The sequence below is a fragment of the Necator americanus genome, chromosome II, assembly GCF_031761385.1.
Source record: "Necator americanus strain Aroian chromosome II, whole genome shotgun sequence".
NCBI classification, from domain to species: domain Eukaryota; kingdom Metazoa; phylum Nematoda; class Chromadorea; order Rhabditida; family Ancylostomatidae; genus Necator; species Necator americanus.
The window spans coordinates 41,840,718-41,860,395 of NC_087372.1; the positions used below are offsets into that span (position 1 = coordinate 41,840,718).

A 19,678-nucleotide genomic window follows, 5' to 3' on the forward strand; every position below is an offset into this window, starting at 1 on the left:
CTATTATTGGCGGATTTTGAATGTGGCTGCTGATGCTGATGTTGAATTTATCACATGGTCTCATCTAAATCTACTTAAACGGCTGGGCGGGCGGTCGCGTCGCGGCGCGCTGGCCCACTGCCACTTCTGCCAAATCGGGGGCCCTTCACAAGCGTGAGGGCCTTTAGTGTTAAGAGGCACTCGTAGCTATTCGACCTAAGGTAAATAGGTGAAAATGATAACTTCCACCTTCGATGCACCTGTTTCATTGCCTATTCTAGGTTCAAATGTATGCTAACTATGGTAAGTTATTTCTAGATATATATGTTCTATGTTGTGACTTCTCTCTCATTTAAGTAGTCTTTATTTCTTGACATGTGGTAGCATGGAGTTGTTTTTTGGCAAGAACGTTAATGATTCGTGGCTTTTACAACTCACGGCTTGCACAACCCTATCTGTTAACACATTCTTTATGTAGTTGAAAATTGGGTTTCTTTTAGGAATTGTTGCCAGATGATTGCCACACGTTTCCACTAATCATATCTCTCCCCTTTAGAGATTGCATTCCTCCTTACTCTCCTTCTTCGTCCTGAAATCATTCTATTTCTCCTTTAAACTGCGCTGAACTAATTTTCAAATAATCGCTTTCAATTATTGAATTGCTGAAGATAGGACTTCGATTTGCACGATTCCGAAATAAAGAGACTTTCAGTAGCGATAACCATGCATTTAACAAGTTGACACTCTTATAATACCCAAAATAAAGTTTAAGGCAAAGCAGATGGAGTGAAAAGAAATATGGACGTAGATGGAGGTTGACGAAGCGTTGTAATACACAAAAATCACTATGAGATTCGCGAAATCATTACTTCGAACGGTTCCAAATCACTATCCCAGCAAAGCAGTATTCTCTCCGAAAACCGTACCTTCGACTAGTCAATAATTGAAAGCGACTATTTGAAAAGCAACACTGGGTAATTCAGAGGAGAAATGGAATGATTTTCACAACGAAAAAGGAGACTAAGGTGGGATGCAGTCCCTAAAGGGGAGAGATAAGCATAATTGGAAACGTGTGGGACATATGACTGCAACTCGTAAAAGAAACCCAATTTTCAACTACATAAAGAATGTGTTAACAGATAGGGTTGTGCAAGCCGTGAGTTGTAGAAGCCACGAATCATTAACGTTCTTGCCAAAAACAACTTCACGCTAGCACATGTCAAGAAATAAAGACTACTTATATGAGAGAGGAGTCACAACATAGAACATATATATCTAGAAATAGCTTACCTTAGTTGGCAGACATTTAAACCTAGAATAGGCAATGAAACAGGTGCATCGAAGGTGAAGTTATCACTTTCACCTATTTACCTCAGGTCGAATAGCTATGAGTGCCTTTTAACACTAAAGGCCCTCACGCTTGCCGAATCGGGGGCCCCTCACGCTCGCACGTGAAGGGCCCCCGATTCGGCAGAAGTGGCAGCGGGCCAGCTCGCCGCGACGTGACCGCCCGCGCAGCCATTTAAGTAGATTTAGATGGCACCTTTATCACATCGGGTTTCCGTTTATTTGTTTTGAAGAGGGTCATACGAGAAAGTCTTCGCTGAAATACTCGGGAGCTGGAGAGAGAAGGATTCGGAGGTGGCTTTTTTTTTCGCTACTCGTGTCTAGTATAGCAATCACGTGCTTAGCTGTTTGTTTTGAAGTTCTGCTTATTGAAGAAATAGCTCGAAAATGCTCATAGTCGGGAGGAAGTTTGGAACATTTTTTTCCAGCGATTCCGGTTTTTGCGATATGTTAGACGAAGATTAGATTTAAGCATGTATGAGGGCTCGTAATAGTTAACCTAGACTCAAATCTGAGGCATCCGGAATTACCCTAGATACATTTCGTAGCTTTCCATAAAAACTACTGAAAAACTAAAAATAAGACGGGGAAGTGGAAGTAGACTACCAAAAATGCTCATGAATTCTTCTGTATGCATCAGGTGAACAAAGCGTTAAAGGATAAAGTGTCTGACGTTGATCAACACCACGTTCACTTCAATTCAGAATCGTTTGAGGTTTATCAATGTGTAACTGGCCTATTCAAGGACTTGCGGGGGCTAGCCGATGTGTCAAGCCAGTGTTTTTGCCCTCGTAGACATGTCTAGCACCAATTTATCGACCACGAAGTTATGAAAGCTACCACTTACCTACCGACTGCGCTGCACCCGCCCTTACAAGACATCCCCAAATTTAAACTTCTTTTTTTTTCTGAATTCATTAAACGCTTACTAATATGTCAAGACGTTTTGCTGTTCTTTATTCGTTAAAGTGGTGTTCAACGGTGTCTTCGCTGTTCTCCAAAAGAAGCAACCGTTGCGTTGAAGTCATATTCCCCTGCTATTTGATGGTATCCAACAATGTTCAATCAATTTATCTAGGGATACATTACAGGTTCTTGATACATCCTTCCTCGCCTATTAGGTAGTGGAGATTATCAAGATTTTTCCCTGCATGATTAACATGGTTTTATCCCCTGGCTTAAGGTGTCCTCACCAATCCCTTCGGTCCAACTAGGGCCAATGACGGTCTCACCTCGAGTGCAAGCGCTTACATTGTTGCATCAGGCATCAGTTCGTTTTGGGCAGATTGTGTTTGCAAAATTTTCCATTGCAAACAGCTTAAGATTAAGAAATAATCAAAAAATGTGAAAATGCGTGTTTTCTAGATTTCTTATCTTCTGTTAATCTTAAATAGTCTCTTTTTCTCAAAATTCGCGTTCCTTTTTATCCAGAAACGTAGAAAAGTTTCATCTCTTTTATACGATGACTTTGCTTCATATTTTTCCATATGGGCTACAAAATCTTAAAAACCTATACGTGTTTGATAAGCCTGGTCGGCTTTTCAAATACGTATAGGTGTCGATTGCAAGAAATTTTATTCGGTCTGAAAATTTCTTATGAGTTTTTTTAAGTGAAAAGTCTTGGGCAGTTCATACAATTGCTGGATTTCACGGAAGAAGGTAGAATAAACTAGTTCAGCTCAGTTTGAGTTTGACTCATCTGACAGACGAAAGTCTGTTAGTCTCTTTTGAAAGTATCAAGAGAATGCGAAAAATTGTCTCTCTTTACGGACTGACTTTCCAAGCAAACAATGCACTGGTGCGCTGGCTATTATTTGTCATTTTTGATATAATAAATTAATTAATGGTTCGAATTAACCAATCTGTTTGGAATTCGTGAGTGAATAGCTCGAATTCGGAAATGAAATTGATAAGTATTTCGAGTTTTCCAGTTTTCTTCTTGACCCAACGAATGGGCAGTTCGAAGATTCGAAGGTTTCAAAGAATGTGCTCGACCTAAATACTGTGATTGTCAATAATAAAAAATATTGGAAGATGTTGAACTTCAGACGAAGCAATGTAACAACTACACAAATAACTTGGCATCCTATTTTTTCCTTCACGTTTTGGGTGAGCAGATTTTTCGTCGCGTCATTTGCAGTATTTTAGCAGATTTTTCGTCGCGTCATTTGCTTTGAAATTCCGAAACCCACGTTATGCCTATTTGGTACAGAAATAAATAACCCTCTTGTGTTAGTTTTTGTTTTACTGAAGGGATTATTTAGTTCGATCTTCTACATTTTGCTTTGCTGTTGTCGTAATTCTTTCTCGAAGAACAACGATTTTGTTGGTGGTGCTTAATTGAACAGCCGTTGTGTTCTTGTTTCATTTAGATATCTCATGGTGTTGCATATGCTGCGAAGCTGTATCCAGAATCATACATTGTCCAACTGTTAGTAGGAGTAGCGAAGGGTGCTGGTTCAGGTGTGGTGAAGATAGTTGAACAGGTGCTTCCTAAATTCAACTATAAGTTTTCTGTATCTAAATCACGTATTTATTAGATAAAAAGTCTGGTTCAGCTTGTCCGAGGTACGTGGTCCCCGTCGCAGCATGAAATGTTGCGTCCATCATTTACTACAAAGGCATGCGTAGTGGCTGCATTAGTATTCACGTTAGAACGAAATAGTATGTATGTGACGGCACCTCATGATCTCGTTTATCTGGCAAGTTACTTATTTTTATTTTTTAAATGATTATGTATAAATACGCTTTCGGCGGTTTATGCCGCAATGTAAGTAGTTTGATCGCGCAAGAAGTGAAGAAGTCACTTACAAAGCAGCTACCAGGTTGTTTGGAAAGTAGTGTCTGTGTTCATGAAAGAAATTTAAGGTAGAGTCAATGCTTTCTTATCTTTTGGCCTAGGCGTACACCCGTTCGTCGATCCTCGGTGCTGTATTCGTTGTAATATTCGATGAAGGTTAGAACAATGGACAGGAATATTACCGATTATTATCTATCACCCGTTCACGGTCCGATTCATGCAGCTGAAAACCCGATAGGATGTAGTGTATTTTTTTAAATTGGGCTTTATCAAGTTTCCTTGATTTGAGTCGGAAAATGGTCTTCGTAAATACTTCGTGTGAAGCGCTCAGCAAACAGATAGCAGGGTATTTCCTAAGGCTCTCTCGGTCATCTTTATGAAGGGGAAGAGGTTATCCAGTTTTCCCCGAAAAAGTCGGCTGATATAAGTAATATCAGGCTCGGGGTTTTGTCAGCTTTCGCTCTTGATCGTACCTTGTAATTTCGAGAGATTGACTCACGGTTCTTCACAGGTGGAGTTGTGCGGACTACATAAGTGGAAGAGGGAAAAAACTTCGAGTGGAACGCTTTTGTAACTGTTTTTGTCTCGCGGACTGCTCGGTGGTTATGAGGAACATGCGAAAAGTTGGAAATCTCGTCTCGTTTAAAGGCATCACCCCACGAATTTGGAGTGGTACGGTAGGTGGGTTATGCCTATACGGGGTTGTAGATTTTGGGGACGAGGGTTATTCCGTCCATTTCTTCCTAACTGCCGTAAAAACGGCCCAAAAGATGCAGCTTCGAGCGTTTCGGAGCGCTATTTTCTACGAGTCCGATTGGAGCGCGCCAGCCTTGTGCACTCGCCGCATCTTCCGGGTTGTTTTTTCTTACAGCAATCAGGAAGAAATGGAATCTAAGCATCCCGGCATCCAGCACGACGTAAGCGAAAACATTCCCGACGAGTGAATTGCTTCGCAGAAATTTTCATTTTGGGAAGACGAGCTACTCATTTTCTCGTTGTTTTTTTTTTTTCGTTCTCTCACAGAAAACAGTTAGATTACTTTGAATTTGTTGATGCCTTAATTTCTCGAAGTTACTAAGCGTCCAAAAGTGACGAAGAGATCCTGAAAATTAATTCTGAATCGATCCTGTTCATAATTGAAGCCATGACCGCCTCATACTGAAGGAAACACCCTTCCATTCAGTATGGGAAGGTCATGACCGTTCCTTTTACGCCATGGAATCTCCTGAATCTTGGTCTGTTTTTCACAAGCTGAACATTATTTATTTGTATTCTCCTGTAATAACAATAGTTCATCACTCAGAGAAGTTATCTTTGCTACGCACCATATATCCGAAGAATAGGAGTAAAGAAGAGTCCATGTTCGGTCTTGTGGTTCCCAAAAACAATAGCTTTTCTAGCGTAGGAAACCTCTAATGGGCTGGAACAGATAGAAATTGAAGACGACGGCAAGATACCTAAGCGAAATTTAGGAACGCAAAAGGTATGACATCAGGATGAAAGACTTCCTTTTTCCTCAACACGGAAGGCGGAGTCGCATCGGAGAGGTAACCTCGTTAATCTGGAAGAAACATTTCAAAGTTCTAGTGAACCTGCCATAGGTTATTTCGAACATGTTCTGCGGTACGTAACATTGTTACACCGTAGAATATGGAATAGTGAGGGTTGATTCTACGCTACCTCTTGCTTAAGGTGAGACGAACAGGATGAGCTGGAATATGTTCAAGACGGCACATTTTGCGTTACACACCTAAGACTGGTGATTAGTAAGGGCACGGGTTCAACTCTGCGAGATGGAATATGGGTCACTCCTGTCAAGCAGAGTTCTTACATCCTGAAAGCAACGTTATCCAACAACTGGTATGCAATCTGGCATGTGTTCACCATCTCAGAGGCTTCCCTTGAGCGAAGAAAGGACATGATGAAATCCATTTCACGTGCATTCACCCCACCACTTCTGTGATTGTTCGGACCTCTCTGAAAACTTTAATTCTTGAATTTGTAAGATGTGTTAGCTTTTTTCACTGTCATTCTTGAAAACCACTTCCCAATGTCTATCTGCTTTTGATAAGGGAGAAAATCTCACATCCAAATTCCCCGCGCTCTTCTTTGAGATGTCGGTGTCACCAAGAAAAATAACATTCACTGGGGTAGATTAGATTTTATTAGATATCCTAGATTAATGTGAGTGTAGTTGGGAGGGTGAGTTTCGTCGCTGAGCTTTTACTACTACTGTTTAGTAGTGGAAAAAGTTAGCTACTATTGTCGGCCTATCGAGTTCTGGAAAGTAGAATTCTCTCGTGCAGCATGTTCAATATAATGTTCAATATAAACTATATAATATAATGTTCAATATAAACTGTATTGTTACAAGATTTTTTGACTGTCTGTTGAAAGAAAGTTTTTTTTTTTAAAATCATAAGACAGGTCATGAAATTTTCTCGTTTAATTTCCAGAATTTGGATTTCTAATCTACAGAAACAGGTCGCGTTACAACTTTTATCATGATTTACTAAATAAGGTAGATTTGAAGACGAAACTCAAAAACACACCTTTCTTTTCGGACACCCTGGTGGAATATGTGGTTGAATCCAAATTTCTACAAATTATGTAGTTGGTATACACTATTATGCAGCGAGCAAAATAATCTAGGGAGGTCTCCGTCGTTTTATCCATACTAAAATTCGTAATTTTAAGTGTGTTATCGGATTCTTTGCATACTTCAAGCTATCAGCTCTTTTGCTTGGAGTTACCGACCCGCTGGCTCCGATCGAAAATCTTTTTTGCGCTCTCTTTATGGGCGGAATCTGCGACGCTCTACACAAGTAAGTCTTTCTTTAAGGAGAGGGTATTCATGATTTTAAATCCAGTGATTTAAAATGTGAATCTTTAATCTTTTCAACAGTGCCGTTTGTTTTCCTGACTACTCGTTTTGTTTATTAACGATTTTTGGCTATTTTCTTTCTGTCGCCTTTGATATGGCTCATTGGCGCTCAGTCATTCATTAATAAGGTTATTTTTATTTCGATGTTTGAACGGACATGACCAAGATTCTGTCGGGCTCCTACCTATCAAGTGAACTTTTACATTTGAATTTCCTCAAAAAAAGAAAAGAAATTTTAGACTTCTTAGGCTGATCATTACCATTCAAATTCACTATTATTCAAGACTCCTGTAAGCAATGTCTTGTGTATTTCCTAACGAAATTTGACCATTTTGAAGGTGTTCTGTTCTTGGTCAATTTGTGTTTACGTAGTATAGTCGGGTCAAAACGACATGAAGCATGTTGCGTAAGCTGTTGGGCTCCAGGCGACCCGGAAGAGATAGGTTGGAATAGAGGGGGACCATCACGAACTGCAGAGCATGTGTAGTTAGAGGTCCGCTGTACCCGCACGGTCGATGGTTCAAGGCCAACCAAGCCTTTCAGTCCTCCAGGTTCAATAAATTGATACCAGCCTTGTCTCGGAGGGGTGCGTGTAAAGGGGGTCCCGGCAGATTTTCGAGCTTGCCCTGATAATCCCTTGGCAGAGCAATTAGCGGTGGTGCGAGAAAGAGATTTACCTTCGTTGCTACTTAAATAGCTAACTCTGCTCACCTACCAATAGACATCATACGCTGCATCACAAGCTACAAAATTGTTCTGAAGAATCAGACAGATCCACTGGAATTTTTTGATGTGAATTGATCTCAAATTTATAACAGAACCAAAAGAAATCCTCGCGTAAAATAAGAGGGGAAGGTGCATCTAATAGCTCAAAATTAAGTATATGAAAATGTTCGGTAAAAGCGGAACATTCCAGCTTTGAAAAGTAACAAGAATGAGGCTTATCGTTATCTCTAAGTTCCAAGCTTTTTTATAGCCTAATTTATTTCCGGACAGATAGGCCCTCTGATTCTGACTTTTTATAAGAAAAAGATTCAATTTGATAAGATTTCTAGGCTTCCTAAAGGTAAGATCTAAGCAAAGGTCGCTCCCGTTCTATTATTAGAATACCTAAGAAAATGGCATGTACCTCTAACTATATTGTTCTCCAGTTTATTCGGTCCTTATAAGTGTGTAGTTATTTGCGTCTCTGTGGCCAGAAGACGGTTGTCTGCGTCTCCATAAGCGACTGGAGCGTGACCTCATCGAGGTATGTTAGTGTATCCAATGGCATATCCACTGGACACGTAATGTCTCGGAGGCATTCGCGGAGAATCTGCCGGGATGCTTTTTACCGTTTTCCGTTTCGGAGGATAAAAACACTAACATGATGGTCGGCTAGCCACCGCAAGTCATTGTTTACACGTAAACAGGCAGCGCACGTCCCAAAAACCTTAACTATTCCGAATCGCAGTAAAACGCACCTCCACCGCACAGCTTCGAGCGCTGCCGCTTATGCATCAGCACAGTACTTCATGTCGTTTTGAGTCTGCTACAAACATCATTACTCATCTAAATCTATCTAAAGGTAGTGCGCATAGTGCAATGGTAGAAGGATTGCACAGTCAATTTTTTGCCATCGCTCAGTGCCAAATAAAATTAGCATGTACTGCGTCAGATTTGTCTGGAAAGATAAGAATACAAGTCATTGTGTAAGCCCACTTACGCGTTCGCGTTCTACGATTGCGAATTGAAGTCAGACGAATCTTATTAGGATTTCTGGACCCCAAGCATCTCTTATCCCTTAAATCCACAGTTACCCAAATTTGTGGTTCGGGTGTGTGTATTATCTTCATCTTTGGATTGCAATAACCCATACCGAGCCATCACTAATAAATTGAAATCAGCTTCTTTTTTTTTCGTTCTGGGATGAGTTGAGTACTTTCTGCAGAGCTGTTGATGCAACAAGGGAAGAAGCGAACGCTGGAAAGAAAAAAATCGAGGACGATATTGTTGATGACAAAAAATGGAAGAAAAACGACAAGAAGAACAAGTGATAAAACAGTTTGGAGCTTCTATATCTAACTGTCCAATCGAATACAAACTGTTCCTTGAGTCAGTTTATTGGTGACGTTACTGAGAAAACCCTTAGCAACTAGCTGTTTCCTTTTTTTTTGTCTTAACAGAGCAAAGAAATTTGTAGGTAATCTAACTTTCTAGAACATGTCTAGTTTTGTATATTTTTTGTTCTCTGAGACAAGTGGTGAGTTTTATCATTTTCGTTTCACATTTTTTCGATACTAAACTGTCTTTCACAATGCCGCACGAAAAGCTTTAATATGCTATGCATTGTTTTGCTATTTAGGAATACCAGTGAATGTGAGGAGACGGCACTTTGACATGCAAACCACTAAATCGTTTTGAGATTGCAGCTTTTGTTTTGGTGACCGTATGGCGGCCCACCAGCTGGAATGCAGCTATCTCACTACTGCGGAGACAGAGTCAGCGTTCATCTTTAAGGTTACTCAAGCCTCAGTCATAGCAGTTTTTCCTCACATATTTTGAGATGTATCACAGATTGCGGGACCTGTGTGACTATCTTTATTCTTTTCAACTACTCGAACTACGACATGTGCCCAACGTCCTGTTCACATCAAACTGTTCACCAGTTTGATGTGAACATTTCAAAACTTGTATTTATTTTACCAACGCTTTTAGCACATATAAATAAAGTAGCACCTCCTTTCTTTATGTCATTTGTTTCATTAGGACTGAAAGAGTATAACCACCAGATTTACGTTTCTTTTTTTCATTTGTTATGTGGGAGAATAACTTACTCTCGGTCCCTGCACTAATACCTTTCCGTTCTATTCAAATTCAATGAAGGTGAGGTCATTGAAATAACCAGTTTACCAGAATTGGTTCCTACTGAGGTTATACTGATAACTCTAGGTCTAGTGTAAGGAATATAGCTATAAATTTTTATAAGTAATATAAATTACAGGTAGCGAGTTAAAAAAAGAAACTACGCAAAAATAAACAAATTATGATTTTAGCTATGTCAGCTTTCTCACGCTTCTTTTCTTGCTGAAAACTACTTTATATAACGAATCGAATCTGACTTCTGGATCCACTCAGGAAGTGCTGAGTTCGATAATTTCTTTGAGCAGCAGCAAACTTGGCATGAGCGAATATCAGGAACAGGGTCAAGCGTGTGGTGGGATTTACCCACTGGCAGTCGTAAAGAGAAGGGATTGCGGAGGAGGAGGGTCGTAAGGGAATATGCGATAGTGAATGGAGGATACCATTAAAACAAGGGCAAATTACGTAGTATAAAATAATTAGATAATAGAGATAGATACTTACTACTCTTCTGCCCTCTTCACTGCCGTTTTGGAAACCGTCTTCCGTAGCCTAGATTGGAGAAACAGAGGTATCAACATAGATGGACTCCGTTTAAGTCATCTCAGGTACGCTGATGATGTAGTTCTTTTCGCGCACAAACCACAAGAACTCCGATTAATACTTCAAGAAATGAGCGACAAAAGCCAAATTGCAGGGATGAGAATGAATTTCTTCAAGACACTTGTCATGACCAACTCCGAAGAAATACCGATCTTCACTGATGGATCTCCTATACATTAATGCAGCAACTTTGTTTATCTTGGTCAATGTATACCCTTTGATCGTGATCTAACAACTGAGCTAAATAGACGAATTCGCTCTGGTTGGAACACATTCAACCGATTCTGTGCATATTTCACAAACAGAAAATTTCCAGTGAACTTCAAACGCCGACTTTATACAAAATGTATGGAACCTTGTCTCCTCTACGGCTGTGAAGCTTGGACTACAAGAAGCAAAGATCTCAAAGCACTGCAGATAACTCAACGGCAGATAATGAGAATAATGCTTGGTGTAACTCTTCTTATGTATCGTACGAACTTATGGTTGCAAAATACTACTAAACTCCCAAATATCAGGGTTAGAGCGATTGAAAGAAAATGGACTGGGTTAGAAAGATGTGTACTGCAAAGAACAACCGATGGACTAAGATTATTACTATTATTAGATTATTAAGAGGCCATGGATTTGGAAACGACGAAAAACAAGATGGAGAGATTTGTTCGTATTGGAGTTTGTACAAACACGGATGCGAACCGCCACTACTGATGTGAGGAGATGGAGACGAAGCATGCAGCGACACATCCTGAAATTGTGATATCGTTAAATAAATAAAATAAATAGTTACATACAATGCAAAATATTACATTAAATAACATTATTATAGTTATTAAATATTAATACTAATAATGAAATGAATAATAATTAATTAATAATTTATATTAAATAGTATATTTACATACATCACGAAATACTATGTTAAGTTCCAGGCGACATGGAAACATCATTATTTTCTTAACAATGTACAATAAGTTGACATGATAATGGGACGACGCAGGTCCGACACATTGGTGAGTCAAAAAAAGAAGCAGAATTAGAAACAAGTGATAGAAACTTGAAACCACTTCTAATAGATGAAGAGTTTAATTATATGCAGCTTCCAGCACTTTAAAAGTGGATTTAATGCAATTTAAAAGATAAAAAGCTCAGATTCTGTTCAAATAGTTAGGTCTGGGATATCGCGAATAACTTCGTGAATAGGAGAACTTAGATAATTTGCGTGGCTTTTATAGGAGGAGGTTTGCATTACAAACTAATCATAGCGATGCTTTTTGAGACCAAATTTCCTGGAAGCTAGAAGCGACAAAATTCGAAATTTTTCGACTTTTTTTAAAAATTTTTCCCTCTAAATTTTGAGAGAACCTGATGCCTGAAAAGAAGAAGTTCACCATATGCAGATTTTCTAAGTCCTTCTATGCGAATATCTGTGTGATTCATTAAAACCCAGCCCGCTTTTCTACAATTGGAAATCTTCTCAAAATCCCGAATTTCGCTCCCGCGCGGAAAATGTATGACATTGAACAAATTCTCATAATAACTCAGAACAACTCTGCTATGTAGATCTCCTTCCAGTGTTTTGTAGCAGTAGCAGAGGATTTTCGCTATCAGGCCCCAGATCAAATGGTTTCCAGAGCCTCACCTTTTTTCAAATTTTTGATGAGAATAAGAAAGAAAAATCCCATTTCTCCCATCTTTGTCATATTTTAATTTTAAAAAGATTAGGAGGTGAAAAAGCGGTATGACTTGTTTTGTAGGAAAGGCCTCTAAAAAACTACCAAAAATATTTCTTTTGACCCTTTTGTGACGAAGTTATTCACCATCTCCCAGACCTAATGTGCACAGACTCAAAGCATTTTTTATCATTAAATTCCACTAAATCGCTTTTCAAACAGCTTTTAACTACGTATAAATATAAGTATAAATTCTATATTTTTAGAAGTGGTTTCGATTTTCCAACTCATTTGCATAAATTTGACCCAGGGAGTGTCGAACCTGCGTAGTCCCATTTCACATTGTCGAAACAAAATGTTGATTTTTTAGCTAGCTTAGTTTTTTTTGTTCTTATGTGATTGGACCTGTGTACCTGACTCTTCTCTTCTTTGTCGAATTATACGCTTTAATCAGTATTTAGAAATCTTTCGTAGATTTTAGAGTAAAAATGAATATGTTTCAATACCAATATTTCAACAACAGCAAATTTGCTTCTTCCACTGTTTGGTGTTTCTTGGTTCTGTCAGCAACCGAAATTCACATTTGTCATTCGCTCCTCGACTAATTTTCGTTTTTCGAAACAAATGAAATATCCAATAGATATAATTGACACCAACCGAGAACTGCCGCCGCAACGTTGTAGGAGGAGGAAGAGAGGAAGAAGAAGAGGAATGGGGTTGTGTTCGAGAGCTCGGTGTCTTATCACCAAGATTGATCCTGATCAGGAAGGAAAAACTGCAGTTATGCTCTCACATATGTTGAAGAGGAAAACGGAAGTCTTAAATTCATATGTATGTAGCCACTTTGTAATACAAAGATTCCAAGACAAACAAAACCATGAGCAATTACAAAATCGGCGCATTATAAATTGTTCGTAAGCCACAGATATGGGAGTGCAAAATAGTTGGCGAGGGCAGTCCAATTATTCCAATTTTTTTAAAATTTGGAGCTGTGCCATACTACTGACCTTACTTCACAAGCCGCGAATGAGTGTGGCGTCCATTCAGCGTGTATATTAATTATCCAGACGGTTTTCGAAAAAAAAAAGTCGAAATCAGCCAAAAGTGGCCGAAGCTAACATATGTATGTCAGCAGTCACACGAAAAATTTCCCAAAAAATACTACGATCACGGACGAAGTTATATTCTTTTGACCTGACTTCTATGCTGGCGTTTGGTTTTCTGTTGCTTTGTTTTCTTTTTAAAGCATGAATTAGGATGCAGCTTCTGTCCACATTGGAAGCAGTCCGGTTCCCGACAATCAAAGCTGCTATGGTTAGATGAGCATTCACAGCATCTATGTTTTTAAATGAAGGAACATACTTTTCAAAAGTCGAAACTTATTGGCTTGTGAACTAAAACAAATTCGAATTTTAGGCATATCTTTCTTTATTACTACTTTTATTATTACTTCTTCTCAAGAGAATTTATGTTTAAATTATTCAAATAAATTACCGAAATAAACACATCAGATGCGGGTCTCTTCGAAACCCTCAACGGGAATCAGACAACCTATCGAACTCGTGGATGTGTTCTTTTATTTGGCCTGTATGCTGAAAAACGAAGGCAACTACGAGAGATATATTCAGCAAAGATGCACTAGAACTAATTCGTCATTCAACGCATTGACCAAGTGTCTGTGGTCGACCCACATCATCAACGAGGTCAACCTCCGAGTCTAACTACAGTTCAGCTCAGTTCAGCCCTATCATGGTGTACGGATCGGGGACTTGAGCAGCGCCGCGGACGGTGATGGAAAAGCTTGACTGCATGGAAAGAAAGCTGCTTAGACGACTGCTAGGCTACTTTTGGCCGATGGTGTGCGGAACGAAGAAGTTACCCTTATGGAAATGAATGACAGATTCCCATCGACTCACCCTTGTATACGATGATTTTTAGAAAATATTTCGCTTTCAACCAACATCAGGTAGGAAGCTGAAAAGACGAACTCTGACAGGAAAAGACAAATGATTGTTTAAAATAGTTGTGTTAATTAACGTAATTACTAAATCAGCCAACCATATCCAGTGGCTCACAACTCAAAAAGCAGCTGATAAATCAGAAACGTCGCAAACCATCATTTACGCGTCAGAATCACGTATCTGTGTGCTGCCTACACACACCGCACAGGCTCTTACGACGTGCAAGGAATTTTGTCTTATTCTGATATCAACATCATACAAATCCTCCCGTGTCCACCAATTCTTCGAACAAACTTACCAAAATAGCTAAGTTAGTCGGGCCCTAAGACATAACAAGCCACTAAAACACGGTAGGGGCAGGCTTTGTTCTGGCGGTTGCGCGACGCGCCGCGTTTTAGCACAGCAACCTCTACAGGCTTCCATTGCTTTCTATTCATTATTATGAAGCCGTACCATCCCATGTTTTTGCTCTTTACCTCACGTAGTTGCTTGCATACAAAATGTGTGAGCAGAACAAGGGTGACTGCAGTACTTGTCTGAGGATAGATTTACTTAGAACTTCAATTCTTAAGCACGTACATCCAAGGAGAGGGAGTTCAAAGTGGGTTGTTCTCCGCAACTTCGAGTACTTTCATGAAAAACAAAAAGAAGTCTTGTAACTAGTGTCTTTATGAATCATACCTATTTTATGCTTTTATGTCTCAATTAAGAGTTCAAGAGAGTCATAATATAATGGCCAGACAAACAGCAACAGATCCACTTCTACTTTTTGTGTGCAAACCTATAGCTGCAGGGTATAGTGTGCTAGATGTAGAGCAGCTTCATTTGATATTGAAGTATACATCACCCGTATCTAAATTTACACCCGGCTGCAGGAGGCTCCGCCCCTTGGACCAGTGCTAACGCGGCGCGAAATTCAAAATGGCGCACTGAGTAACTACTTCCTCTGTTGCTTCAGAGGAATAAACTCAGAGGAAGGCAGAAAATGAGTACCTTACGGTTTTTCACGTACTCTTACCTCGAAAAACGATCACAAATATCACAATAAACCTTAATCTAACAAACAAAGGTTTTTTTTCCGGATTTCAAACTGAGTAAGGGATGAAGTTGGAACTTCGGCTTTTCGATCTTTATCTTGCAGCTGAGAGAAATTACTATAAGCAACTGCATGGCTTATATCTTTTCTTCTTCCTCTGTCCAGTTCCATTTGTTCTTGCATTGATCTCCTTATTTATTAATATCAGTTGTTTAATCGGAACTTTCATTCTCTCTCGTCTACTATTTCCTGTTTTACTTGATTTGTTTTCTTTCCATTCTATTTGCTTTTTTGAAGGTGGACTTATTCCAACATAATTAAGTTCTCTGCCGTTTTCATTCGATTTCCACGGTAATAAGCATTGACACAGTACCTAGACCCCACTTTAACCTCGCTACAGTTTTAGCGTTAGTAACAGGGGAAGAAACGACGTTATGTTCTACAAATTTCTGTAATTTTTTTCCATTACGTAATAGCATCACCAGAGCCGAGGAGCCTCAATAGTTTTGATTTGATTCTAAGTTTTTCTGAACAGAGCTTTGAGGTTGGGAATTGGTAAAAATCGGATGCACAAATAAGTAGTCTTACTCTCGAACAGACGAAAAACGGAAATTAAATCAAACTTTATTAATCAGTGCTCAAAAAAGTGTTCATTGTCGGCAAATTCTTCACGTTTACTTCCTATAAACATACTTTCCTAGGCCTAACTTTGAATATGAAGAGAGTTTGATTTTTCTGTCTCCAGAATAGGTTGAATGGTAGCAGAAAACTGCTCTACCAAAGAAAAAATCTTGAAAGCGAGTCCAAAGACAACAAAAACAAAGTCGATTGGAAATGTTTACGAGTTGACACTTCAAGTAATGTCTGAGAACGCTACATAGGCTTTGTTTGGTTTTTTTTTCATTATCGGTCCCAATATTAGAGCAACATAATTCATTGTGAATGTGTTGTGGAAAAAGCACTTTCTCCAACTAGGAAAAGATACTGGAAAAGAGTCTCTGCTTTCATTTTAAAAAACCACAATTTTTTCTATGCGAATTGTCTTCCTTTACCTTCAATGTTCTTGTCATATATTAACGTGATTTAAGTGCCGATTATCATGCAGTACGCATTCGCTACCTGGGAGCAAAGTAAGCAGCGCAATTACATGCTGGGAAGTAAAGACAATGAAAAAAGCAGAGTAACGTTGAAAAGAGTGGAAAACAGAAACAGAAACATGAATGGATTGAAGGACAGTGAGACACACGAAAGTGAAAAAAACATAAATTTGTGATATAAAACATGCTGCGTGAATAAAAAAAGAAGTTTTAATCATAAGTCTTTCAGAGGAGACAAAAAGAATAAAGTAGACATAAAACAAGGAATAGACACAAAGAAACAACTTTAAAAGACAGAGAAATAAGACAAAATAATCAAACCAAACAAGACAAGGGAATAAGACAAATCAATAATACAACGAGACGGTAAAAGTAGAACGTAGAAACAGGACGAGTAAGACAGAGATGATCCAGAAGATGAAAGGAAATGAAAATACAAATTGAATAAGGAAAGCAATGTAAGAGCAAATGAAAAAACCAGAAGAAAAATGAACAGAGGAAGAGTCAAAGACGTTAGCTGTGCAGTTACTTGAAGTAGTTCTTCTCAGGTACAAGATATAGATCGAAAAGCCTAAGTTCCAACTTCATCCCTTACTCTGTTTGAAATCCGGAAATCATACTTCCTTTTTCTTCTTGGATTAAGGTTTATTATGATATTCTCCTCGTTTATTTTGAGGTAAGAGTACGTGAAAAACCATAAGGCACTCATTTTCTGCCTTCCTCTGAGTTTATTCCTCTGAAGCAACAGAGGAAGTAGTTACTCAGTGCGCCATTTTGAATTTCGCGCCGCGTTAGCATTGGTCCAAGGGGAGGAGCCTCCCGCAGCCGGGTGTAAGTTTAGATACGAGTGTATACATCATGTGCAGCCTCATATTTAGTTCTCGCATTCATGAATGTACTTCATATCCTACGTGTTTTATTTTGAAGTGTTTGTGAGTGAGGAAATATATATATATATATATACATGTATATTCTATGGTCGAATCAGAACTATATGAATCACGAGTGTAATACCAATGGACTACTGGATATCTCCTTTCGCTATGCCTTCAGTTTTTTTTCCAAATCCATTCCATTCTAGAGTACACGTGATTTGGTCAGCTTCGCACAGATTTCAGTTACGCATCCTTGCAACTTTCTGCTTTATTACATCATGAAAGGAGCGTAACATGAGTTCCAAAGACAAGCCTAGTCATCTTTTGCAGATTATCATGCCGTTTTTGGCGACATCGTCGATAAAGAATGAATGAATTCCATGATGAAGAAATGTCGAGAAGAAATCTATTCTTCAGGACGGGAGAAACTGTAAGACGTTGTTTCCGTGTAATATCCGTTCGCTTCGATTCTGAACCATAGGTGCGATAGGGAGAAGCCGAACCCTCCTCAGGTAAGGGGGTTTAGCTCATGGGGTGCAGCTCAAGTGAAGGTGCTTTTCGTCAACCACCTAAAAGTGAAGGAGGGTAATTTCGCCAACCCTTCAGAAGTGAAGAGGTCCCTTCCCCAACCGTTCAAAAGTGAAGGGGGTCAGAGCACCGGCTCCGACTATCGCATCCATATTGTGAACATTCTTATTCCTTCTTGTTTTTTTTTCACATTTAGTGGTTTTCTTTTCACGTATTTGTACGAGTTGTTGCTGGTTTGTGACTGCGATCCATCTTGGTGAACCTTTCCCGAGTCTTGCTAGTGTTCTCAGTTCGATCTTTGTTTTGGAAAACATCGGTACGTCGATATGTTGACTAGTTTTTAAGAAATGACTGTGGTTCATTTTCAAGCAGAACCTACTCTTCGCGAATTTCTACCGGCCGTCGCACTTCCGAGTTCAATTGCGTATTTTATTCTGTTTGCCAACTTCTGTGGACCACGATTCCTGTCCCTTATGTGTACAGCGGACACGACTCGAATACGATGGCACGACGTATCCGCGAGTAGTGATGTGAGCTCCATCTAATGCATGCGAACTTAATTTCTGTTTTTTTTTTGTGCTTTCTCACTTTTTTATAGTAGTGCAAAATTAAAACACGTAGTCTTTTAAAAATCCATTTTTTCCATTCACTTACAATTACAGCTGCAGAAAAGGTATGACAGAAACAAACCGATAACAACAGTTCTTCTCGTTATCGTTGAAGGGTGTAATAATCCGATCTCGTCGATTTACGAAAACGAAGAGATGGGTGGTTCTGGTCCATGCTTGCTACTGTTACCCGAATAGACTTATTGAATTTTTGCGTAGGGCGGTGAAAAGTGTAGAATAAAATGTTTGGAGTTGATCAATCCCTTCATGATGCAGTAGAACGTCGGATTTCAATTCAGAATCGCTTAAAAACAGCCTATGAGGAATTTGACATGGTGAGTTAATCCGCGAGAAGAGCTAGAGATAGGGTTCTAGATTGCAGGATCCAGGGTGATTACGTTCATCTCTCCCTGATCGTCGTAAAAAAAACGGCGTGGGAACCACTTTAGTTTCTGCTAGGTGGGTGCTTTTGAACGCACCTCCACGTAAAAGTCTCAGCAACCTCTACAGTTGGTTTTTCTTTTTTTTCTTACTTGAAAAGGCTGGTGAGGAGATCTCACTAATCTTCGACCGCCCGCACTTGGGTGTGGCACGTGTACAATGGTGGGCGTTGCGGCTGAAATCGCGAAAAACGGCTTCTTTTACGCCGCTCTTTCATAACGACTAGGGAGAAGTGAGCGAAACCACCCCGAAACCCGCAATCTACAATTCTATCTCGTTTCGGTGAATTCCCTTGCCGCGTCAGATTAGTAGTGCGTTGTCTTTAGCGTTTACTAGTGTTATTACGGCTTTCGCAGTCATTTTCAGGCCCAGTCGATGTAACAAGTCAGTATTTTTATTCTTTCAAAAGTCTGAAAGTAAGATTGGTTTGGAAAGATTTCGAAACATTGACCGCGCAGGTGAAGGTCCTCTCATATTGTCTTATGGCAGACCCTGTGTTGCGAAATATTTTCAGTAGTGGATTTCACAACCTTATGGAAATTTGCGGAAACATTGCACCAAACTGAATGCTATCCTTGCTGTCCTTCTTAACAAACAGGAATAGTCACTATCTTGCAGAGCTCGCGCAAAGAAGCTGCCCACAAGCCCTGACAAATAGAGCGTATTCTCGCCGAGTGGCCGAGAATGTGGTCGGGTTGAAAAGTGAGAGGTGCATCTAGAAGTATCAACCTTTGGACTATCGAGTATGGAGGAGCAGAAAGGTCACTTTGCTCACAACTTGCCGCTTTATCGTTCTTTATTACTATATCTGTGGGCACCTGCATACTCGTTCTTTTCGATGGAAGTTCTAATGCTGCCATACTACAGCGCTCGGTAGAAAATCATCAATAAGTACGAACTGTAGTAAGGTCAAAACGACATGAAGCACAGTGTAGTTGCGTAAGCGGCGTGGTTGAGACACTGGTTGGAATCAAGAGAAAAATGCAGAAGAGGGAAAGGCATACGAGA

At 39.5% G+C, this 19,678-nt stretch overlaps 2 protein-coding genes across 6 annotated transcripts in view; both read left to right on the forward strand.

Moving 5' to 3' along the window:
• The window catches only part of RB195_021024 (uncharacterized protein), a gene marked incomplete at both ends in the record, with an annotated part of 38,736 nt that overhangs the window by 15,247 nt on the left and 3,811 nt on the right, over window positions 1-19,678 (forward strand). Inside the window, 10 exons of one of the 5 annotated variants that reach the window (XM_064189659.1) lie at window positions 3,699-3,812; window positions 3,885-4,028; window positions 6,824-6,951; window positions 8,941-9,001; window positions 9,055-9,104; window positions 9,422-9,509; window positions 11,071-11,163; window positions 17,511-17,523; window positions 17,818-17,937; window positions 17,991-18,166. In XM_064189659.1, the coding sequence (XP_064045538.1) occupies window positions 3,699-3,812; window positions 3,885-4,028; window positions 6,824-6,951; window positions 8,941-9,001; window positions 9,055-9,104; window positions 9,422-9,509; window positions 11,071-11,163; window positions 17,511-17,523; window positions 17,818-17,937; window positions 17,991-18,166 (987 nt within the window). The other 4 variants (XM_064189660.1, XM_064189658.1, XM_064189657.1 and 1 more) reach the window with 4 other exon arrangements.
• Window positions 9,213-9,663, forward strand: RB195_021027 (uncharacterized protein; the record flags this gene model as incomplete). Its single annotated transcript, XM_064189664.1, has 3 exons — window positions 9,213-9,252; window positions 9,422-9,509; window positions 9,567-9,663. 3 exons carry the CDS (start codon window positions 9,213-9,215, stop codon window positions 9,661-9,663), a joined length of 225 nt encoding a protein of 74 aa, XP_064045544.1.